The sequence below is a fragment of the Muntiacus reevesi genome, chromosome 1 (assembly GCF_963930625.1).
Source record: "Muntiacus reevesi chromosome 1, mMunRee1.1, whole genome shotgun sequence".
Classification (NCBI taxonomy): Eukaryota; Metazoa; Chordata; class Mammalia; order Artiodactyla; family Cervidae; genus Muntiacus; species Muntiacus reevesi.
In genome coordinates, this window is record NC_089249.1 from 185,019,379 (window position 1) to 185,041,686 (window position 22,308).

Consider the following 22,308-nt stretch of genomic DNA (forward strand, 5'->3'; position numbering starts at 1 on the left):
ATTAACCCTAAAGTCATGCCCCTTGGAAATTCCTCATTCCTCTCCACTCTTGTCTCCAGAGAACCACTGGTCTGCTTTCTGTCTCTATAGATTACTTTGTACTTTTTAGAATTTTATGTAAGTGGAATCATACAGAATGTTCTCCTTTTTGTCTGGCTTCTTTTACTCAACAAAAGAATTTTGAGATTTGACCATGTTGTGTGTATCAGTAATTCAGTCATTTTAAGTCTCGGCAGGATTCCATTGGATGTATGTATAACACTTTGTTTATCTGCTCACCTGTTGAAGGATATTTGAGTTATTTCTGGTTTGGGACTATTTCATATGAGCTACTATGAAAATTTGTGCCCAAGTCTTTGTATGAGTAATGTGTTTTCCTTTCTCTTGAGTCGATACCTAGGAGTGGAATAGCTAACGCATATAGTAGGTATGTTTTTAACTTTTAAAGAAGCTGTCAAACTATTTCCCAAAATGATAGCACTATTTTGCGTTCCCACAGGCACTGGATAAGCCCATTCTGCCCCATTCTAACCGACACTTAGTATGGTCTGTTTAATTTTAGTCATTCTAATAGGTGTCTAGTGGTATCTCACTATGGTTTTAATTTGCATTTCCATCATAACTCATGATATTAAGCACCTTTTCATATGCTTATTTGCTATCAGTATTTTTTGCGGGGGTGAAGTGTCTGATCAGATCTTTTAGCTTTTTAAAAGTTGAATTATTTATTTGTATTTGGTTTTTGAGAGTATTTAAAAATGTATTCTGGGTCCAAGTCCTTTATCAGATGAATGCTTTGCAAAAATATTTCTCCCAGTCTATACCTTGTTTTTTCATTATCTTAATAGTGTTTTTTAAAGAGCAGAAGTTTTTCATTTTAATGATGCTTATCACTTTTTCCTTTTATGGATTATTTCTGCTTGTTGTATCTATGAAATCTTTGCTCAATCCTACATTTTCTTCCCAAAATTTTATAGTTTTGGCTTTACATTTGTAAAATAATCCATTTCAAGTTAACTCTTGCTATGGATCAGAGTTCCTTTTTCTTCACCTGAGACTTCATTGTTTTAACATCATTTGTTGAGGACTTTTGCTGTTGAGTTGCTTTTGCACCTTTGTTGAAAATCAGTTGTTTATACATGTATGGGTCCATTTTTGGACTCCCTCTTCTATTCCACTGAGTATTTGTCAGTATTGACACCGATGCTGCACTCTTGTGATTGCTGTAGCTTTAGAGTAAGTCTCATTGTCAGATGGTGTGAGTCCTTCTTGTTTATCAAAGTTATTTTGACTTTTCTGGATCCTTTGAGTTTCCACATAAATTCTGAAATCAGCTTTGCAATTTCTTCAAACGACCCTGCTGGGATTTTGATTAGGATTGCATTGAATTTACAGATCAGTTTGAGAGGTTAATTAACATCTTCACAATATTATCTTCTGACCCACGAACACAGTCTAGCTCTCCATTGATTTGTATCTTTAGTTTCAGCAGCATTTTGCAATTCCCAGCATATGGGTCTTGCCCATCTTTTGTAGGATTTATCTCTGTGAGTGTTTCATCTTTTGTGTTCTATTGACAAAGAGGTCATCAAACCAGCTCCATTCCACCATGCTTCCTGCAGCTTCGTGGGGAGCCACACTGAGACAGGTCCCCTGAGGTCCTGATGCTCATCTCTGGGCATGGGCAGGGGGAGGATGGAAGGATGCTTCTGGTGCCCCCTGAACACCTCATCTCCTTCCCTCTATCCAGAGAGAGTCCACATCTCCACGCCCAACAAGTACGAGTTCCAGTATGTGCAGCGGCCACTGCGCCTCACCCGTTTCGACGTGGCCGTGCGAGCCCACAACGATGCCCGCGTGGCCTTGTCCCCAGGGCCCCAGGACACAGCGGGCATGATCGAGATTGTTCTGGGAGGGCACCAGAACACTAGGTCCTGGATCTCCACCAGCAAGATGGGTGAGCCGGTGGCCAGCACACCCACGGCCAAGATCCTCTCCTGGGATGAATTCAGAACATTCTGGATCAGCTGGCACAGCGGGCTCATCCAGGCATGACTGGGTTTGCCTGGGGCGGGCATGGGAACCATCTGGTCCTCTGACACTTGTTGCTTCCTGATCCGTGGGATGTGATGGGAGGAGGAAACACAAGGCAGCCTTCAAGTTGCTTACAGTCTGCCTGGCGTTGCTTCCCCAAAACTAGTGAGAGCTGTGGCCGAGGAGGTACCTAGGAATCTGGGAGGCCAGGGAGAAAGGATGTGGGTATGAGCAGGTAAGATGAGGACTGTGGACACTTTCTGGGCCAAGCAAAGGAGAGAAAAGAAGTATGTGTTAACAGCTTCCTGGAGGAGGGGTATAGCCAGGTGGTGTTTTGAAGTATGCATAGGAGTTCGCCAGGCAGATTGAAGCAGAGGATGTTTCAAGCAGAGGGAACGACATATGCAAAGGTTCCAGGGAGCCCAATGACTTTGGAACCTGCAGATGCCCACTTGTGTCTCTGTTGGGTGTTTAATGAACAGTGTGGTTTCTAGTTTCTCTCACTGCTGATGCCGTGAGAATCCCACCCCACCCTGTGAATGCGGCCAAGGCCTCTGACCATGCCTGAACCCAGCTTCATGCTTCCTGCCAGCACCCAGCAGCCTTGGCCTCTTTTTCCAGGTTGGCCATGGTCCAGAGCCATCCAATGAATCTGTCATCATGGCCTGGACCCTCCCCAAACCGCCAGAGGTCCAGTTCATCGGTTTCTCCACTGGCTGGGGTTCTGTGGGCGAGTTCCGCATCTGGAGGAAGGTGGAAGCAGATGAGAGCTACAGCGAAGCCTTCACCCTGGGGGTCCCGCACAGCGCCATCCCCGGGTCTGAGCGCGCAGCCGCCTCCATCATAGGTGTGTCTGCCCTGCAGCCTGGCTTGGGGAGGATGGGGGCAAGTGTCACTTCAGGTTCATTCTCATTCTGGGTTTGGCTGGGGGCATGCGCATTTGGGGCCTTTAGCCACACACCCACTCACCTGACCGGCAAGCAACTTCCAGTGCCTTCTCTGTGCTGGGTGCTGGGGCCAGACTCAGAGAGGCCCCCAAGCCCACCCTTTGGGGGCTCAAGGCTGGCTGAGGAGGCAGGTCCTGGCCCTCTGTGGGGTGACCCCGAGGGGTGGGTAGTGAACTTCATGAGGGCGGTGTGTCTGGGGTGATATACAAGCAGGCTGAAAGGCCAGGTGAAGTTAGCCAGGTATGGGGTGGAGGGTAGGGGCTCTGGGGGTCCAGGTGAGAGGGGCAGGACCATTTCAAATGCTTAGAGAGCTTACTGAGCCGGGGTAAGAGGCTGCGGCCAGGGACTTCTTGAGCACTGGATTGCCTCCTGTAGCCCAGGCACAGGAGTGGAAAGTGGGGACTATGTGATCCATCTAGTGCTGGAAATTGAAAGGGCGGGGAGAGCATGAAAGGCCAAGAAGAGGCAGACAGACATGAAGGAGGGGGCTTGGGTCTCTCTGACATCAGAGGATGGAAGCCCTGGGGCCTGGGGCAGGTTGCTGGTTGTCACCGGATCAGAGAATGTGGGAGTTTCTGATTTCTGAAGCATGAAATCAGTTCGGATGTGGCCTTGGGGATGAGTGGCCCAGCTTGAGGTGATGGGTATAGGGGAGAAGACAGACAGGCAGGGATGGAGAGGAGTGAAGGCGGGAGACTCTGTGTCAGTCAGTGCCTTCAGCACAGCGGGATGGAAGTGTAGAGAAGAAGCTGGAAAACCCAGAGAAAGGTGATGAGAGAGGAGCCAGGTGGGCCCCGCCATAGGAGGAGACTGCAGAAGCAGTGACAGCCTCAGTGGGGCAGAAGGGAAGGTCAAGGAAGGGAGGTGCAATTAGCAGGGAATCCAGAAAGTGTATCAGCAATATTTGGGGGCATCAAGGTCAGAGAGAGGAAGACAGAGTACTGAAGAGATGAGAGCACAGTAAGTCAGAAATAACAGGAAAAAAGAACCTTTGAAAACACACCAACAATACCGCACATGTAAGAAAACTTTATTAAAAACCCAAATATTCATGGTTAAAGAGAAAACCACATTTCATATTGGAAGTTAGAAACAATATGTAGAATGGAGTCAAATGACTGGATTGACATCTTAACGTTTGAGGGATGCAGCCAAAGTTGTACCAAGAGGAAAATGTATAGTCTTAATTGCACCTATTTAAAAATCTAGAAAGGAGAAAGCATTTACTAATAATAACATGATGAAAAGGTAGAAAGAGCACCTGAGTTACAACTAAAGAACATGGAGGGAAGCGTGTAAGATAAGGGCCAGCAAGTGTCCACCATGGCCAAGAGATCAAGCAGGCTGGATGGGCAAGGATGCATCCCAGTCCCAAAGGGCAGTACTGGCAATCAGATAATGGGAGGCTAGTGTTAGGCCATGGGTGGGCTCCCTCGGAGGAAAGTTGTCCCTAGGCAATGCCAGGGCATTGAATGAGGCCAGTCCTCAGCCCATTCTTCCTCTTCCTTCTCACCAGGAGACGTCATGGGGCCGACTCTGAACCATCTCAGCAACCTCCTCCGGCTTCCCTTTGGCTGCGGAGAGCAGAATATGATTCATTTTGCACCTAACGTCTTTGTCTTGAAGTACCTCCAGAAAACCCGACAGCTCAGCCCTGAGGTGGAGAGGGAGACCACCGACTACCTGGTACAAGGTACTGGGGGCGGCTGCCTGGGTGGAGAGTACTGGGATGGAGGGAGCCTCGGCTGTACCCGGCGCAGCCCACACGCCATGTGCAGAGGATGGGAAGAAGGGAAAGAGGTTGAAAGAGGCCAGTCTGGGTGGCCTGTTCTGGCCCCTGTCAGTAGGAGCCTGGCATCTGCACCTGTTAGGAAAGTGATCTGATTGCTGGCAATCAGCCATGGGGAGAGGAACAGCATCTTCTAAAAATGTAAATTTTTCTGAACAACCAGAGCAATATAATAGCATTATAAAAACATTTGGGAAAAAAATAAATCCCTATAAGCTTCCCTTCATGCTGGCTCTGTGTTGACTCCTCTACCCTCCAGGAGCACAGGTTAGCTTTGCCATTCTTGCTGTCTCATAACACAGCATCCTATGGCATGCCTCCCCTCAACCCTGTCCTGTGTGCATAAGATTCATCCACTGGGCTTTGGGGAGCTGTCGTCCATTCACCTCCATTGCTATGTGGAGATAGCAGTCGGCATGTCTGCTGATGGACTTTGGAGCAATTTGCAATTCAGGGCTTTTAGAATGGTGCTGTCATTAATTGTCCTCTTTGCCTACTTGGTGAAAACTCATCCAAATTTCTGTGGGGTGAAACCGTTGGGTCTTAGGATGGGTTCAGTTTGTAATCACTTTGGAGGCTACATTTTTTTTTTCCGTCATATGCATTAATGGAACACAACATACTGAACTCTCCTCTTGGGCATACTGAGTTTATTTCCAGTTTTTCCCCCTAAATAATACAGCATTGAACATCTTCAGAAGTAAACCACCAGTACTGAACTTCAGAAATAAACAAAGCACCAATGTACTTCTTTAGAAATAAATAACACAGCACTGATCATCTTCACAGTTAAATAACACAACACTGAACATCTTCACAGATAAACAACACTGAACATCTTCATAAATAAATAACACAGCACTGGACATCTTCCATTGCCACGAATCAAGTCCTTAGGGCAAGGAACAGTCCTGTTTGGGGGTGGGGTACAGGGCTTCTGAGGGCCCTGATTTACTCTCTTTGCACATCTAGACCCCACAGGGAGGGGGGGGAGGGAAGGCTGGAGATGGGATCTCAGCTCTGTCAGAGATTCCCATTCTCTGTCCCTGGGTAGGACCTGCTTTTCTCAGTGCCTTTGTTTCCTTCCCTTGTAACAAGGGAGTTAAGTCAGTTGATACCAAAATTCTGAGGCCTCCTGGGCTCCGCTTCTAGCCTTACACTGGAGCCAAAGTGAAAGGAGAGCATGGAGGAGGCTGAACCCAGCTCTGAAGCTGGCATCTGCCTCATGCCAGGCGTGTGCAGCTCCATCCTTGCTGCCCTGAGGTTCCCTCCTTGCAGCCCCCATGCTAATGGTCCTCATTTCCCAGATGAGCAAAGTGAGCCTCCTGGGAGTGAAGAGGCGCCCAAGACCTCACAGGGGCAAGTTGTGGGGGCTTCTCAGACCCCAGGCTCCTCTGGAGTGGGGCACAAGGGGCAAGCAGGGCACTAGACCAAGCCAGAGAGAGAGGAGGAACCACCGTCACAATCACGGAAGTTTACCGAAAAGGATTCGAGAACGCCTGGCTCAGATGATGCTGGCCCCTGTGAGATGGGGAAACAGAGGCATGTGAAAAATCTCAATTCCTAAGACAAATCTGGAGTCCCTGTCTCCTGGCCTGTTGTGGTTCCCAGTTATTATGTTCCAAAGGCAGTCCTGATGATCTAAACCATCTGTCCTCATGGATGAGAAAGGAAAAACTTATGATGAAGAATGTATAGCTCTCTGAGGGATGCCCCTGGTGGTCCAGTAGTTAAGACTGGACATGGGGCATGTCCATTCTGCTGCAGGGGCATGGGTTCAATCCCTGGTTAGGGAACTAAGATCCCACATGCTGCATGGGGCACAGCCAAAAAAATAAAATAAACGTGCAACTCTCAGATGGAAAGAGAAGTCAGAGGTTGCCATGGGCTGAAGGTCTGGCTTTGTGAAGGCTGATCACAGACTACCCGGACCTTAATTCTGCTTGGTCCATGGTGGAGGGAGAGGGGCAGGGCTCAAGTTGGCGGGCTGTGAAAGTCTAGGATGTGGGTGAGCACTGGACTCCCCGGGGCCAGGCGGACCTCAGTGAACCCATCCGGACTCAGGTCCTTGACTGCCATCCAGAGTGTGGTGACCTATAGGGGCGAGCGACAGCCTGGACCTCCCCTCTACCCAGACAGCCAGATCTGGTGCCCAACAGCCCAGTTGCCTTTTCAGACTCAACAAGCCCCAAATCAACCCCCACATCCTGGTTTTCCACCAAATTTCTGGTGTTAGTTTCCTGGGGCTGCCATAACAAAGTACCACAACCTGAGTGGGGTAGATCCATAGGACTTTATTCTGTCCACTTGAAAAATATTCACAACCTTAAAGTTGAGAGTTATGTTTTACTTGGTGGGAATTTTTAGGACGTCAGGCCTGGGAGACAGCATCTCAAGTAATCCTGAGAGAACTGCTCCCAGGAGGCAAGGGGCAGCGCCAGGTTATATAGAAGTTTTACAACAAAGGGCGGGTAGTCTGAACATCAAAAGATTATTGTTAAAGTAAACCAGATATTCCAAGTTAAGGAATTCAGCGCTTTTCTCTGTATGGGAAGATGCAAGAGTCTGGGCTGCTGAAATCATCCCTTTGATGTGCACCTCAACTCTTTGGGGCCAATATCCAGTTTTTCACATCCTGAGCTCCCTTGGGGCTCACTGCAGGGAGCAGTGGCAAGCTGGTGGTAGACTCGATTCAGATGGCAGATATTCTTCTCCTTCCTGAGTGCTCCTAGTGCTCACCAGCTCACACTGGAGGTCTGCAGTGGCTGATGACTACAGCATCCTCGTTACTGATACGGCAGGAAATATTCCACTTCTCAGTTCCTTCGTGATTCAGGAGGCTGGAGGACTGAAATCAAGGTGTCAGCAATGCTGACTGTGTCAGGAGGCCCTGAGGGAGCAGCTATCCCAGGACTCTATCCTGGCGGGATTCTCTTCGTCTGCTCACACATCGCCACACCTCCGCCTCCATCTTCACAAGGCCTTGTGTGTCGTTCCCCTCTCTTTTCTCTGAGGACACCAGTCATTGGGTTTAGGGCCCAGCCTGATTCGGAAATGTAATTCCACCTGTAAAGAACCTCATTCCCCATAAGGTCACATTTTGAGGTTCCAGGTGGATGTGAATTGGAGGTGATACTGTCCACCCAGGTCTGAGCTCCTGCTCCGTCTTCCCCTGGCTCCATGGACATGAATCAGTGCGTCCTGCTGGTCAGGCCACTGCATTTGGTGCCCTCTGCATCCTTCTTTCTTTTCTTCACATCTTGTTCAGTTAAGGTCGCTCTGGCTCTACTGCAGAACCCCTCCCTGCCTGTCACCACCACCCGCTCCAAGCCCACGATCATGGTCGCCTCGACTGTCCCCACCTCCCCAGTGTCTGCTTCCTCTCCAGACCCGACAATCCACCCACTACATCTGCCCCCTCACTCCCCTCCCCTCCTCCCCTCACCCTCCTCTCATGGCCCCTGCTGCCCTCACAGGCAGTAAGACCAACTGCCTGGCCCTGCTTTGGAGGCCCCAGCCCCCCTGACTTCCCTCCTTCTTGTCCTCCTCAATCCCCTGCTGATCTGAGCGAACCAAGGTCTGGCTCCAGTGGATAGAGCAACAACCTCTTCAGGCCCTGGGGCGGGTGAGGGTGTGTGGCAAAGGGCCCTGCCTAGAGATAATGCATGTCACTGTCCCACCCCACCAGGCATGACTGAAGGCCAGTGTGTGACCAGGAGTCATAAAGGGATGATATCAGGAAACAAAAGAGGAATAAAGTAGAGGTTTCAATCCCCCCCGCTGTGAATGTGGGATAGTTTCAAGGACCCCAGCTGTAGCTGTGGGGCAGTTTCAAGAACCCCAGTTGTGTGGTGAAACAATTTCAAGGACCTCAGATGTGGGAGTTTCAGGGACCCCCGCCCATGTGGGTGTGGTATTGTTTTGGGGGCCCCGGGGTAAAATGTTGGTCAGCCAGCCATTCACCAGAGTACTGTCCCCTCTTGCCCCACAGGCTACCAGAGACAGTTGACCTACAAGCACCAGGACGGCTCCTATAGTGCTTTTGGAGAGCGGGATGAGTCGGGGAGTATGTGGTGAGTCCTCATCCCCCAGGCACGGCTACTGAGGTTCCCCCACGTGAAGCCACAGTCTCACGTCCAACACAGCATAGCCAGGACCCCTGGGGCTTGATCCTGTCGACTGACAAAGTACATGCAACCTAAAGGTTGAGCGTCATGTTTTACTTGGGAGAAACTTTTAGGACTTCAGGCCCGGGAGACGCCTCAGGTAACCCTGAGAGAACTGCTCCATGGAGGCGAGGGGAGGAGCCGGGTTATATAGAAGTTTTGTAACAAAGGGCAGGTGTCTGAACATTAAAAGATTATTATTAATGAAAGAGAACCAAATAACCCAGGTTAAGGAGTTTAGTGCTCTCCTGTGGGTGGGAAGATACAAGAATCTGGGCTCACCGAAACAGTTTCTTTCACATGCGCCTCAGTGCCAGTATCCTGCTTCCACATCCTGAGCTTTCTTTCCTCGGGGCTCACCATAGGGAGTGGCTACAGTTTGATGGCTGCTTGGTGGCCAGTATTCTTCTCCTTTCTGAGTTCCCTTAGGGCTCACCAGCTCACGTTGGGAGGGCTGCAGACGCTGATGACTGTGACATCCTTGTTAACTGATGTGGCAGGAAATATTCTATTTCTCAATCCTTAGGGTGATGGGCTTCCCTTGTGGCTCAGCTGGTAAGGAATCTGCCTGGGTTTGATCCCTGGGTTGGGAAGATCCCCTGCAGAAGGGAAAGGCTACCCACTCCAAGTATTCTGGCCTGGAGAATTCCATGGACTGTATAGTCCGTGGGGTGGCAAAGAGTCAGACAGGACTGAGCGACTTTCACGTCACTTTCACTTCAGGGTGATGAGGAGCCTGTGTGGAAAATGGAGACAGCCATCGTCCTAGCCCCTGGGGGTTAGAGGTTTGGTTTGGATGGTGGGGGGTTCTGCCTGGCCTGCATGTGGTAAGCTGGAAACAGTGGCTGTTACCATTACTCCTTCTGCTCTTGTTGCCACAGTGCCCAGGAACCGAACCCCTGCTCTCTGGCCCCTTGTGGGTGAGTCCTGGGTTCTCTGAGCCTCCTCAGAGGCCACTGAACCCAGGAATAGGGTGACCCTGAGCAAGAGAGGCCAGACCACTGCCTTGAGGGTGGGTTGGAGTGTTCAGGAGGAGCATTTGGGGTCTGATTGCCCTTGCGAGTGGCTTCCTCGGGCTTTCGGGATCAGCCAGGGCAGGGAGGACCTGTGTCCACCTATGTCTTATTCCCTAGGCAGTGCTTGGCATCATCAGGGACTTGCCTCCTCCACTTTGGGGCTTGCTGAGGAAGTAGGGTACCCCCAACTTTCTGTGTCTAGTGGGGCCTCCTTCTCAGCACCACGCCTGGATGGCACCTGCAGCGCCTGTGGGCATGGAAAGCATCTGGTCCTTAGGTCGACAGCGTCCACTGCACGGCAGCGGTGCCCAGGGCCAGCGCCACAGGGACACTGCTGGCGGAGCCCACATGCAGTGCAGAGTCACTCCCTCGGCTCCAGAGGGGCCCAGCCTTGGCGACCTGCTCAGCCCCCGAGTCCCCAGAAGTCTGTCCCATTTCTGTCCCAGGGCCCTGCCTTGCTGACAGGCCTTGAGGCACGGCCACAGCCATGCCCTAGCAAGCAGAGGCCCCCACCCACTCTCGGGGACGGCTAAAGTCATTGAGTCACTCTCTGAAAGCTGGCCAAGTCCTGACAGTTCCAAGAGGCCTCCACCGGTCAGAAATAGTGAGCTGTGATCTGTGTATGCCTTCCCATAGCTCTCACACACACTGAACAAGAGAAGATGAATTCCACTGTGGTCATGGAAACGTGACACCCAGCAGTTTGCCTCTCCTCCTTGGCCTTGTGAAACCTCCTCATAGATCAAATTTTCAGGATGCACAGGACATTGGTAACAGCAATACGCGAGTCATCCACCCTGGAGCCCAGCAAACCCAGTCTCAGTCTTTTGTGAACTGTGTGACCTTAGACCAGATGCTCAGTTTTTTGAACCATAAGACTGGATCTAGGAGGCAATGGGATAAGGGTGTAGGCATGCTTATTACAGTGCAGGTACCCATGGGGTTGGATGCCTTGTTAACGCCACTGCCTAAATACTTAGGGCTTCCCTCATAGCTCAGTCAGTAAAGCATCTGCCTGCAATTCAGGAGACCTGGGTTTGATTCCCAGGTTGGGAAGATCCTCTGGAGAAGGAAATGGCAATGCACTCCAGTATTCTTACCTGGAGAATCTCATGGATAGAGGATCCTGGCAGGCTACAGTCCATGGGGTCGCAAGACTTGGACATGACTTAGCAACTAAACCACCACCACCTAAATACTTGGGTGGGAACTCCAGGATCCAGTCCAACTTCCTTTAAACTCACAATCTGTTACAGATAGGTTCCTGTGCATCCAATGTACATTCATTCATTTATTCGTTTGTTCATTCAAGTGTTTAATATTTGTCAGGCTATTGTTCTAGTTCCAAGGGAAAAAGAAAGGCACGGTCCCTGCCTCTAAGAAAGAGAGACCCTTCATGAGATGTAATAGTTAGCTACTGCTGTGTAACAAGTTACCTCCAAAACGTAGCCATTTAAAACAACAAATATTTATTGTCTCAGTTTTGTGGGTCAGGAATTCAGGAATTAGCTGGCATTGCTGGCTCATGATCCCTCCCATGGTTGCAGTCATGGTATTGGCTGGGGCTGTCGTCATCAAAAGGCTTGACTAGGGCTGGAGCATTTGTTTCCAAGTTGGTTCTCTCCCATGGCTGTTGACAGGGGGCCTGAGTGTCTCACTGAAGACCATTCCATAGGGCTGCTTGCATGTCCTTACAACATGGCAGCTGACTTCCCCTGAAATAAAAGTCACAGAGAGAAAGTAAGGAGGGTGCCACATGCCTTTTATCATCTGGTTCCCTGAGTCATCCTGTCACCCCCACCACATTCTATTCTTTAGAATCCAGTCACTAGGTGCAGCCTATACCATCCCACTGCTTGAAAGGAGAAGAAGCAAGGCATCTGTGGATATATTTTAAAGCTACTACATCGGGTATATAATTTCTCATATCTATAAAGCAAATAAAATTTGTTGAGGGGATAGGGTATGATGAGGTACACAATTGTATGGGGTGGTCAGGAAAGGTTTTTCCAAAGGAGATGAGGGACAGCTGTCTGACAATCCAAGGGGAGAGGATTCCAGGCAGTGTGAACAGCCTGTGCAAAGGCCCTGAGGCAACCCTGACAAGTTTGAGCCAGAGAAGGAGACCAGTGTGGCTGGCAGCACAGGCAAGGAGGAAAGTGGCCTGTCACACGGGAGGGAGAGGGTGGCAGGGCCAGGCTGGGCAAGAGAGGAGTTTGGGTTTTCTTCCAGAGGGAGCAAGAGGCCTTGGCGCAGAGCGTGGCTATAACCTGAGTCTTGCTGGGCTATGTGCATATTGAATGAATAAACTTAATTTTTTAGGACAGTTCTAGACTCATAGCAAAATTTTAGTAGATAGAATGAGTTCCCATACTTTCCATCTTCCCTAGATGCAGTTTCCCCCAGTATTAACATCTTGCATTAATGACGTACATTTGTTATCATTGATGGACCAGTATTGCTACATTATTGTTAACTGAGGTCTATTGTTTACATTAGGGTTCAGCCTTTGTGTCACATAGCTTATGGGTTTGGACAAATGTACACTGTCACCTACCCCCCATTAAGGTGCCATACAGAATAATTTTCTGCCCTAAAAATCCCATGGACTCTGCATAGTCATCCCTTCCTACTCCCAGTCCCTGGCCACCACTGACCCTTTTACTAGTTCTGTAGTTTTGCCTTTTCCAGAATGTCACAGAGTTGGAATGCAACCTTTTCCAGATTGCTTCTTTCCCTTAGGAATATGCACTTACATTTTCTCTATGTCTTATCCTGGCTTGATAGCTCCTTTCTTTTTATTACTGAATAATATTCAGTTGTCTGCATGTACCACAGTTTTTTTTTTTTTTAATCCCTATTTGTGATTTAAGATGGAAAAGTAAGGAGAACAGTGTAGCAGAATGTGGGAATTTCACAATTTCCAGCGCAGGGGCACCTAAGTTCCATCTGGATCCTGCAGTGTTTGAAATTTCCCTCTGACTGCTGCGTACAGAGCATGTGATGGACAAGATCGGGCTGGTGGGGGCGGTGGGAGCCACAAGGTGCCAGGCTGACACAGGGGCCGTGGGAGTATAAGGAAGAGGATGGATTTGGGGTATCTGGGAAAGAGAGTGACCAAGACAAACTGATTCGTAGGTCTGGAGTACATTTTTCAGTTAATATTTCAGATTTTGACAATTTGCAGAGGCAGAGCCTAGAGTCACTTGATTTTCTTTCTTTTTTTTTATTGTGTTAAAATATATATAACATAAAATTTACCATTTTAACCATTTTAAGTGTGCAGTTCAGTGGTATTAAATACATTCATATTGTTGTGCAGCCATCACCACCATCCATCCTCATAACTCATTTTTCATCTTGTAAATCTGAAACTCTGTACCTGTTAAAAATCAACATTAAAAAAACTAAGATCTTGGCTTCCAGTCCTATCACTTCATGACCAATAGATGGGGATACAATGGAAACAGTGACAGACTTTATTTTCTTGGGCTCCAAAATCATTGCAGATGGTGACTGCATCCATGAAATTAAAAGATACTTTCTCCTTGAAAGAAAAGCTATGACCAACCTACACAGCATTTTAAAAAACAGAGACATTACTTTGCTGACAAAGGTCTATCTAGTCAAAGCTATGGTTTTCCAGTAGTTATGTATGGATGTGAGGGTTGGATCATAAAGAAAGCTGAGCACCAAAGAAGTGTTGCTTTTGAACTGTGATGTTGGAGAAGACTCTTGAGAGTCCCTTGGACTGCAAAGAGATCCAACCAGTCCATCCTAAAGGAGATCAGTCCTGAATATTCATTGGAATGACTGATGCTGAAGCTGAAGCTCCAATACTTTGGCCACCTGATGCGAAGAACTGACTCACTGGAAAAGACCCTGATGCTGGGAAAGATTGAAGGCAGGAAGAGAAGGGGATAACAGAGAATGAGGTGGTTGGATGGCATTACCGACTTGATGGACATGAGTTTTAAGCAAGCTCCGGGAGTTGATGATGGACAGGGAGGCCTGGCATGCTGTAGTCCATGGGTCGCAAAGAGTCAGACACAACTGAGTAACTGACTGATACCTATTAAATGCTAACCCCCCGTTCTCCCCTACCCCCGGACCCTGGAAGCCACCATCCTACTTTCTGTCTCTGTGATTCTGGCTACCCTAAGTGCCTCATATAAGTGAAATCGTGCAGTACCTGCCTTTTTGTGATTGGCTTATCCCACTCAGCATAATGTCCTCAATGTTCATCCATATTTTAGCATTTTTCAGAATTTCTTTCTTTTTCAAGGCTGAATAATGTTCTATTGTATGGATATACTGATGTTGGCAGGTGAGAGGACCTCAGTCCTCATCTTCTTTGGAGAAAGAATTCCACAAAGAGAGTTTGTAAAGCAGGCATAGTTTATTGGAACCACAGTATGTGCAAAGAGAACAAAGAAGCGGTTTATTTAGAGCAGAATCAAAGTAGAAATACACACCCAGAGAAGGATGCGGGCATCCTCCTTGATGGGAAGTGTGCCAGAGAAGTGATTTAAGTCACTTACATGGGAGTCATTTTTCCAGGTGTTTGTTTTCCTCTGGCTGATCTTGCTTCATTTCCCACATCTGTCCTGACCCAGGGCCCTTCCCAATACACACATGACTCTTTTAACCAAAATGGATTCCAGTGACTTGACAACAACAACATGATAATTCTATGTTCAATTTTATTTTAGGAATCACCATATTGTTTTCCACACTGGCTGTACTATTTTCCATTCCCACCAGCAGTGCACAAAGGTTCCAATTTCCCTGCATCTTCACCAGTACTTGCTATTTTCCATTGTTTTGTTTTTGTTTTATAGTAGCCATCCTGATGAGTGTGAAGTAGGGGAACCACTTGATTTTGAAGAGGATGGATTACTCTTTCATCTTGAGTTGGGGCATTTCCCTTGCTGACAGTTCTGCTGTTTGTCCCTCTTGGCTCCCTGGTTTCCATCCGGTGGTTCTTCTGAGTTCATTTTTTCATTCATTCATCCCCCAGCCCCATCATCTCCCATTCAGGGTGCACTAGCAACAGTTGGGCTGGAGGATGGGGTGAACAAAGGGCAGGTTGCAGTGATACGGGTAGACAGAGGGAGGGCCTGGGAGTCTAGAAGCAGCCAGCTCACCCAAGAGTGGAAGTGCTAAGTGCTAGTGGAAGTGCTGGGAGGCTTCCTCTGAGAAGACACCCCTGGGTTGCACATTGAGAAGACTTCTCAGTGAACACTGAGAAGACAACAAGTTAAGACTTCATCCTGTAAAGAAAGGAAGTAGGAGCACTCTGCATTCAGGACTTGGGTAACTGAGTGACTGAATGGGTTTGTGGGATGTTTTCAGCTGCAAACAACGTAAAAATAACTGAAAAAGGAATTCTGAACATCAGTTCACACCGCAGAGCTGAGGAGTCTCCAGGACTGGCCAGTCTGGCAGCCTGACAATGCACTTGGGCTGCTAGTTCTTTCCTTTGTCCCTGTGGACCTCCTCAGCCCAGTGGCTGCTCTCCTTGTGGTAGCAAAATGGCTGCAGCTGCTCCGGGCATTGCCTCATGTGCCCATACCAAAGCCATTTGCAGACCTGTGGACTGAAATACTCATGGCTGTGGCTGATTAGGGCTACAGAGGAGCCCAAGTGTCCAGGGTACCTGGTTGCTGGTTTTCCCTGGGATCTTTCAGTAAAACTGGGACTCTCTTGGGGAATGGTTATGGAGAAGCAATAAGGAAGGTCTTTCATGCATGGTGGTGATGGGGGACTTGACTGGCTCAGAAAAAGGTGCTTCCCAGGTGGGAGGGAGTTAACAGGGAAGATAGGCTGGATCATCAGGCCCTGCTGGGTGCCCACACACTTCCATCAAGTGCTCACAACAGTGCAGACTGGGCCTTTGTGTCTTACAGAGGAGGAAGCAGAGTCTTGGGTGATGTGGGGAGTGTACCACAGTCCCTCAAGGGGCACATGGGAGGTGACTTTGTTTTGGGACAGCCCAGCCTGTGGCTCTCTCAGCCTGTACCCCATCCTGTTTCAGGCTCACGGCCTTTGTCCTGAAGTCCTTTGCCCAGGCTCGCAGCTTCATCTTCATCGACCCTCTGGAGCTGGAAGCTGCCAAGGACTGGATTGTCCAGCAGCAGCAGGCAGATGGCTCCTTCCCGGCAGTGGGCAGGATTCTGAACAAGGACATTCAGGTCAGCAGCCTCTCAGCCTCCTCTGGGAGCTCTGGCCTTGTGCTGCTTGCTCCCCGGGTTTGTCTGCAGCCAGTGGGGTTAGGAGGCTGTTCCTTCTGGTTGGGGTGAGACCCACAAATCCTTTTACAGGGTGGGATCCACGGCACAGTCCCACTGACAGCCTACGTGGTGGCTGCGCTCTTGGAAGTGGACCCAGCCTCGGAGGTAAGTGCAGGGTGCCCGGGAGATGCTGGGCTGGAGGAACAAGCGAGCAGTTTCCCTTGCCAGGCAGGCTGGCCATCTTCAGCTTCTATTTCTTCCTTGCTGTCCTCCTTCTGTTCATTAATGGGACATTTTCATGCTTTCCAATGGTCACAGTTCTTGTGACCTGAGCACTTATTGTGACCTTACCACTTCTTGTGACCTAAGCAGATGCATGAGAGATTCTGGCGGTAGTCATAAGGGACACGCGTGTGTCCCTGAGTTTGAGCCTTCCCAGGACTGTCCATAGCCCCCAGCCCCCATTTGGAGAATCATTTGAGTCTCAATCATTATCCTGGACCTGTAGGCTGGCTTTAGGAAGCCCGGTACAAAATGTTGAATGGGACTTCCCTGGCGGTCCTGTAGTTAAAGACTCCGTGCTCCCAATGCAGGGTCTTGGGTTTGATCTTTGGTTGGGAACTAAGATCCCACATGTCGTTCAGTGCAGCCAAAAAATTAAAAAAAAATTTTTTTTTAACTTATGAATGCTTTGGGGGAGAAAGGTCTAGAACCTTTGGGTACAGTTAGTAATGGACCCAACAGGGCTTAGATGTCCCAAGGAACTCAAGGGTTGTTGTCACTTCTGTGAGGCTGTCCCAAGTGGAAGTGGCATGTCCCCTACAGAGGGATCTTCCCAGGATAGACAGAGCTCAGCTGCCAGGCTAGGGATTCCACCATTCCTCACATCTGTGCCAATTCTAAAACCTCTGATGATGAATTGTCCTTTGTGGCGCTTCTCAGATTTTTCCACCTCACGATGCAGATTTGTAACTGCTGTGTCTAGAGTTTGCTGGGACCTAAGACCCTCCGTGTCCCACATGCTTTGCCCAGAGGGCCCCTCACTTGCCATGTGTTAAGCGGTTGGATTGGGTTGCCCGAAACCCCAATCCCCTAAGTCGACTCAGGCTGCTGTCACAAAATACCACAGACCAGGGGCTTAAACAACAGACCTTTATTTCTTTTTAAGAAAATTGTTATTGGAGTGTAGTTGCTTTACAGTGCTATGCTAGTTTCCACTGAACCGCAAAGCAAATCAGCTTACACATACATACGCATGCGTGCTAAGTCGCTTCAGTTGTGTCTGATTCCGACCCCATGGACTGTAGGTTCCTCTGTCCATGGGATTCTCCAGGCAAGAACACTAGAGTGGGTTGCCATGCCCTACTCCAGGGAATCTTCGTGACCCAGGGATCGAGCCCACATCTCCTGCATTGGCAGGTTGGCTCTTTACCACTAGCGCCAACTGGGAAACCCACATGTACATATATCCCCTCTTTTTTGAATTTCTTTCCCATTTAGGTCTTCCCTGGTGGCACAGATGGTAAAGCATCTGCCTACAATGCAGGAGACCTGGGTTCGATCCCTGGGTCGGGAAGATCTCCTGGAGAAGGAAATGGCAACCCACTCCAGTACTCTTGCCTGGAAAATCCCATGGACAGAGGAGCATGGTAGGCTACAGTCCATGGGGTCGCAAAGAGTCAGACATGACTGAGCGACTTCACTATCTAGGTCACCAGAGCCTTGAGTGAAGTTCCCTGTGCTATACAGTAGGTTCTCGTTAGTTATCTATTTTATACATAATAGTATATATATGTCAATCCCAACCTCCCAATTCATCCCCCCTTGGTGTCCATTCATTTGTTCTCTACACTGTGTCTTTTTCTGCTTTGCAAATAGGTTCATCTGCACCATTTTTCTAGATTCCACATATATGTGTTAACATACAGTATTTGCTTTTGTCTTTCTGACTTACCCCATTTTGTGTGACAGTCTCTAGGTAAATCCACATGTCTGCAAACGGCACACTTTTGTTCCTTTTTAAGGCTGAGTGATATTCCATTGTATATATGTACCACATCTTCTTTATCCATTCCTCTCTAAGTGGACATTTAGATTGCTTCTATGTCCTAGGAGACATTTATTTCTGATGGTTCTAGAGACTGGAAAGTCCAAGGTCAGTGTTCTGGTTGATTCAGTTCTTTTTTTTTTCAGTTCAGTTCTTAATGAGGGGTCTCTTCCCGACTTGTAGTCAGTCATCTTCTCTCTGTGTCTTCATGTGGCCTTTTCTTGGTGCATGACCATGAAGAGAGGTGGGATGGGGTTGAGGGGAGAGGAGGAGAGAGAGACCACTGTGGTCTCTCTTTAAGCAGTCTAATTGATTATCGGGGCTTCACCCTCTCGTGTGTGTGTTAATTCATGGGAATCTCCAGGCAAGAATACTGGAGTGGGTATTCTTCCTGACCCAGGAATCGAACCGGGGTTGCCTGCATTGCAGACGGACTCTTTACCAGCTGAGCCACCAGGGAAGCTCCACTCTCTTGATCTCATCTAAACCTAATAATCTCCCAAAGCACCGGCCCACCCCTCCACCCCTGCCACAACCACTGGGGGTTAGGCTTCAAGATACAAACCTGTGAAGGGGAGATACAGATCCAGCCCCAAGACTCCAGAATGTGATTGTATTTGCAGACAAGGCCTTTATGGAGGTAGTCATGTTAAAACGCGGACTTTAGGGTGGGTACTGATCCAGTGTGACTGGCAGCCTGGGAAAAGGAGGACATCAGGACGCAGAGACCCTCACAGAAGGAAGATGCTGTGAAGATACAGGGAGAAGACGGCCGGCTCCAAGCCAGGAGAGAGGCCTGGAGCAGATCTTGTCCTTGTGGCCCTCAGAAGGAACCGACCTTGCCAACACATTGACCTCAGACTTCTGGCCTCCAGATCCACAAGACAAGAAATGTCTACTTTAAAAAACAAACAAACAAACAAACAGTATTTACTTATTTATTTGGCCGCACTGGGTCTTAGTTTGTGGCATGCAGGATCTTCAATCCTCTTTGCAACATTTGGGATCTCTAATTGCTGCATTGAAACTCTTCATTGCAGCATGTGGGACCTAGTTCCCTGACCAGGGATCAAACCCAGGCCCCCTGCATTGGGAATGTGGAGTCTTAGCCACTGGGCCACCAGGGAAGTCCTTAAATTCATGAATGTTTTGAGTCACTCAGTTTTCCATTTAACCTGTATTACTGGGCAGGTTCTCTGAACTAAGGCCATCACTGGACAATGGACTTGGTTTCTGTCCTCCAGCCACTCACACTGTGGGGCAGGAGCATGATCAGGGTTGGTGGGCTTCCTGGAGGAGGTGACAATTGAGGTGAGGCTTGGAGGATGAGGTGGGCCTGAACTGGGAGGTCTTAGCCTGATGAGCGAGTGGTATGGGGCAGGGCAGCCAGGGCTCTCCCTGCTTCCTCCTGAGTGTCTGAGTTGAACGATGGTGCTGAAGTCTTCATTTGGAAAAAGCTGTCACCAACATATTAATGAAAGAAAGAGAATGGGGTTTTGAAAGCTGGGGCTATAGGCAATCATGTATACAAAGTGAGGGGCTGCAGGCCATCCAGTGGTTTCCTCGGGCATGCCCCTGGGACTTTCGGGAGGGCGGTCTGCACGGTGAAGGCTGAGCAGCCTCCCGGGGCTCCGCGTCCCACCCCACCCCCACCCCACCCTGCAGGAGGAGAGGGGGGCCATTGCCAAAGCCAGACACTTCCTGGAGTCCAGCGCGTCCCTGGTTACGGACCCCTACAGCAGCGCCCTGACTGCCTACGCGCTGACCCTGCTCCGCAGCCCTGCAGCCCCCGCCGCCCTGCGAAAACTCCGCAGCCTGGCCATCACCCAGGGTAGGTGCCCTTGCCCACCAGCCCAGTAGACGCAGCATGGCGCCAGCCCAGCAGGCCCCAGGAAACAGCTCATGGACACGTGCTTGGAACTAAGGAGGCATCCTTGGCTCACTCTGTTTTGTTTACTCATTTATTTGTTGTTGTTGTTTAGTTGCTAAGTTTCGTGTCCGACTCTTTTGCTAACACTTGGGCTGTAGCCCACCAGGCTTCTCTGTTCAGGGGATTTCCCAGGCAAGACTACTGGAGTGGCTTACCATTTCCTTCTCTGGGGGTCTTCCCCACACAAAGATAGAACCCGCGTCTCTGGCATTGGGAGGCAGATTCTTTACCACGGAGCCACCAGGGAAGGCCTTGGGTGTGTATGAGTCACTCAGTGGTGTCTGGCTCTTTGCTACTGCATGGACTGTATCCCGCCAGGCTCCTCTGTCCATGGGATTCTCCAGGCAAAAATGCTAGAGTGGGTTGCCTTTCTCTTCTCCAGGGGATCTTCTTGACCCAGGGATCGAACGTGGGTCTCCTGCATTGCAGACTGATTCTTTACCGTCTGAACCACCAGGGAAGCCCTTACTCATTCATAACTCATTCATTATCGCCTCTATTAGTGACTTCATTTGATAAGTTGGCTTGAGCCTGAGCATCATTTTCTTCCCTAATGAAACAGAGGATGCTACCCCAGCCCCCACTGGGAAGAAGAGTGCTCAGGGATCCCTGGTATAAGATCTCCCAGGCCTCCTAGAAACCATCCCCAGGCAGAGTGCCAGAGGCAGGGGAGGGCTGCAGCCGGACCCCACCCTGCCCCCATTGCTGGGTGAGCCTCAGAAAGCCTCTTCCATCTGGTGGTGTCCATCTCCCCAACTACAGAATGACTCCCCATTGTGTTTGGGAAACCCAAGTCACCGAGCTGTGACTTCTTGGAATGTCTCCAAACTCAGTCCCCTCCCCCTGCCCCGTGGCCTTGCCCAGCAGCTGCACTGGGCTCAAGCCTCCATTCACCTTCTCTGCTTAAGAAGAAGAAAAAAAAAAGAAAAATTACTTAAAAAGCAAAATTCTAAAACCACCCAATTGAATGATGGTGTCAAGATCTGAGGCTGGGAGGGCTGATTTTTCTGTGGTTTGAGGGCTTTTTATACCTCACATGAGCTTAGAATCCTTGGTGTCTTTGGAAATAGTGAGTGACTTCCTGGGGCCCAAGGGAGGATAACCCAGGCCTGCATCAGGGCCCCAGCCAGAAGGGAGACCATTGATTAAGGATGTCTGCCAGGGATGCAGAAGAGTAGCCATTGATTAATGATGTCTGTTGGGAGTTCATAAAAGCAGCCAGGGATTGGTAATGTCTGCCAGGGCTTCCCTGGTGGGCTCAGTGGTAAAATATCTGCCTGCAGTGCCAGAGACGCAGGAGATGTGGGTTCGATCCCTGGGTCAGGAAGATCCCCTGGAGGAGAGCATGGCAACCCACTCCAGTGTTCTTGCCTGGAGAATCCCATGGACAGAGGAGGCTGGCGGGCCGCAGTCCATGGGGTCGCAAAGAGTCGGATGCAACTGCGGTGACTGAGCAACCAGGGGCACAGGAGGGGCTGGATTTGGCCCTGTAGTTGCAGATCTGAGATGTAGCCCCAAGGCCCTTACTGTCTCCGCCATCTTTCCCTGGTACCCTCTCCCACTGGGGTCCAACCTCGATCTGTTCTGGCCTTGCAGATGGGGTGACCCACTGGAGCTTGACGGGTTCCCGGGATGTGGACAAGGATGCGTTCCTAAGCTTCAGTGACGGGGTCTATCAGACAGGTACTGGCCACCCCACCTCTAGTGCCTGCTTTGGGCACTGGGTCCTGGGTCCCAGCTGGCCTCTTCCGTTGCAGTGGTCTCGGCCGAGGTGGAAATGACAGCTTATGCCCTGCTGACCTATACCCTCCTGGGAGACGTGGCCACCGCCCTGCCTGTGGTGAAGTGGCTGTCCCAGCAGCGGAATGCCCTCGGGGGCTTCTCTTCTACTCAGGTGCGCCAGGCAGAGCCAGAGGGAGGGGCTGAGGTCTGGGTGGCCTAGGCCCGGGACTCAGAGCCCTCTAGGAAGTTTCCCGGTGCATCTAGCCTTAGGATGGCTCCTTACCTGCACCTCTGCGAGCATGAAGTCCAAGAGAGGATGGGAGGATGGGGCTGAGGGATGGATGCGCCAGGCTCTGGGATAGGGACCGCCCCTCCTTCAGTGGAGATGCCCCCCCAGCTGCCTGGGGTCCCCAGCTCTGTGGGT

General features: G+C 49.7%; 1 protein-coding gene across 3 annotated transcripts in view; it reads left to right on the top strand.

Annotated features, from left to right (window-relative positions):
* CPAMD8 (C3 and PZP like alpha-2-macroglobulin domain containing 8) overlaps positions 1-22,308 on the top strand; it is a 99,868-nt gene that overhangs the window by 66,163 nt on the left and 11,397 nt on the right. For all 3 annotated transcript variants that reach the window (XR_010660847.1, XM_065917491.1, XM_065917492.1), the window contains exons 24-32: positions 1,751-2,049; positions 2,656-2,881; positions 4,498-4,674; positions 8,762-8,843; positions 15,990-16,146; positions 16,276-16,350; positions 19,898-20,063; positions 21,759-21,845; positions 21,920-22,056. Coding sequence is in view for 2 of the 3 variants with exons in the window: in XM_065917491.1 (XP_065773563.1) it covers positions 1,751-2,049; positions 2,656-2,881; positions 4,498-4,674; positions 8,762-8,843; positions 15,990-16,146; positions 16,276-16,350; positions 19,898-20,063; positions 21,759-21,845; positions 21,920-22,056 (1,406 nt within the window). In the remaining variant the exon portion in view is untranslated. The remainder of the gene's footprint in view (positions 1-1,750; positions 2,050-2,655; positions 2,882-4,497; positions 4,675-8,761; positions 8,844-15,989; positions 16,147-16,275; positions 16,351-19,897; positions 20,064-21,758; positions 21,846-21,919; positions 22,057-22,308) is intronic.